This window comes from Otolemur garnettii, unplaced genomic scaffold (genome assembly GCF_000181295.1).
Source record: "Otolemur garnettii isolate 467f Iridium unplaced genomic scaffold, OtoGar3 scaffold00204, whole genome shotgun sequence".
Classification (NCBI taxonomy): domain Eukaryota; kingdom Metazoa; phylum Chordata; class Mammalia; order Primates; family Galagidae; genus Otolemur; species Otolemur garnettii.
The window spans coordinates 500,298-501,984 of record NW_003852599.1 but is presented as its reverse complement, the minus strand read 5'-3'; the positions used below and the strand labels follow the sequence as shown (position 1 = coordinate 501,984).

The 1,687-nt window shown below is 43.3% G+C and overlaps 1 protein-coding gene across 1 annotated transcript in view; it reads right to left on the bottom strand.

Moving 5' to 3' along the window:
- The window catches only part of RBBP4 (RB binding protein 4, chromatin remodeling factor), a 22,721-nt gene that overhangs the window by 18,128 nt on the left and 2,906 nt on the right, over positions 1-1,687 (bottom strand). The window contains 1 exon segment of the mRNA XM_003804020.2: positions 968-989. Within this exon segment, the coding sequence (XP_003804068.1) occupies positions 968-989 (22 nt within the window).

The window sequence follows — 1,687 nt, the reverse complement described above, 5'->3', positions numbered from 1 at the left end:
CAGCTACTTGGGAGGCTGAAGCAAGACAATCACTTAAGGCCAAAAGTTTGAAGTTGCTGGGACACTCTACGTAGAGGGACACAGTCAGTCTGTGTCCAAAAAAAAAAGCATGGGTTCCAGAATGGTAGGTATGGGGTGGCGGACTATCTGGAATCTGCTGGCCTAACATGCACAATTTGGCACATACTTTTCCTCATCGACTACTGCACCTCAAGTTCTTAAACGGTTTGAACTATCACTGAGAACTTTTTTTTTTTTTTTGAGACAGAGCCTCTAGCTGTCACCCTGAATAGAGTGCTGTGTCATCACAGCTCACAGCAACCTTCAGCTCCTGGGCTCAAGTGATTCTCCTGCCTCTGCCTCCCAAGTAGCTGGGACTATAGGTGCCCGCCACAACACCTGGCTATTTTTTGGTTGCAGCCATCATTGTTGTTTGGCAGGCCTAGGCTGGACTAGAACTGGCTAGCTTAGGTGTATGTGGCTGGCACCTTAGCTGCTTGAGCCACATCATTTTTTAATGTTACTCTGAAAGGTGAGGCAAATCTATTATTTTGAGAGGTATTTTTTTTTTTTTTTTATTAAGACAGTCTCATTTTGTCACCCTTGGTAGAGTGCCATGGCATCATAGCTCACAGAAACCTCAAACTCTTGGGCTCAAGTAATTCTCTTGCCTCAGCCTCCCTAGTAGCTGGGACTATAGGCACTCGCCACAACACCTGGCTATTTTGTTGTTGTTTAGCAGGCACAGGCCAGGTTCAAACCCACCAGCCCTGGAGCACGTGGTTGTTGCCCTAACCATTGAGCTACAGTCACCCAGCCAGGTTACATGGGTTTTTATGAAACTTTATTATTATTTTTTGCAGTTTTTTGCCAGGGCCCAGCTTGAATCCACCACCTCCAGTATATGGGGCCAGTGCCCTACTCCTTTGAGCCACAGGCGCCACCCTAAAACTTTATTATTATGTACTTCATCTCTGCATTGTCATTTCCTGAGGACTTTCCTGATACTCTAAGTTCAAGTAAATTTTCCTCCTTCTGATCATTTTATCTCTACGACTTTTATTGTAATTATTTTATCCTATTAGACGTAAACAAGTTCCACATAAGCAATACATATGATTGGCTCAGTGCCTGTAGCTCAGTGGCTAGAGCGCCAGCCATGTACACCAGGATTCTAACCCGGACCAGGCCTGCTAAATGACAACTACAACAAAAAAACAGCTGGTTGTTGTGGCGGCGCCTGTAGTCCCAGCTACTTGGGAGGCTGATGCAAGAGAATCACTTAAGCCCAAGAGTTTGATGTTGCTGTGAGTTGTGATGCCATAGCACTCTATCGAGGGCCATATAGTGAAACACTGTCTCAAAAACAAAAACAAACAAGCAAAAAAAAGAAATACATGTGATTAATCTTTACAGGCCACCTATACCCAACTCCTTTATATGAAAACCATCTCACCTTCAGGTATTTTCTAAGTATCCCAATTACCTTTCTATAAATGCTTTCATGATACTGAACTGTAATCACTATTTTATACCTGCCTCTTCAACTAGACAACTCATTTCTTTAAGGAAAATACCATGACATAATTATCTTTTTTTTTTTTTTTTTTTTTTAGACAGAGCCTCAAGCTATCCCCCTGGGTAGAGTGTCATGGCATCACAGCTCACAGCAACCTCCAACTCCTGG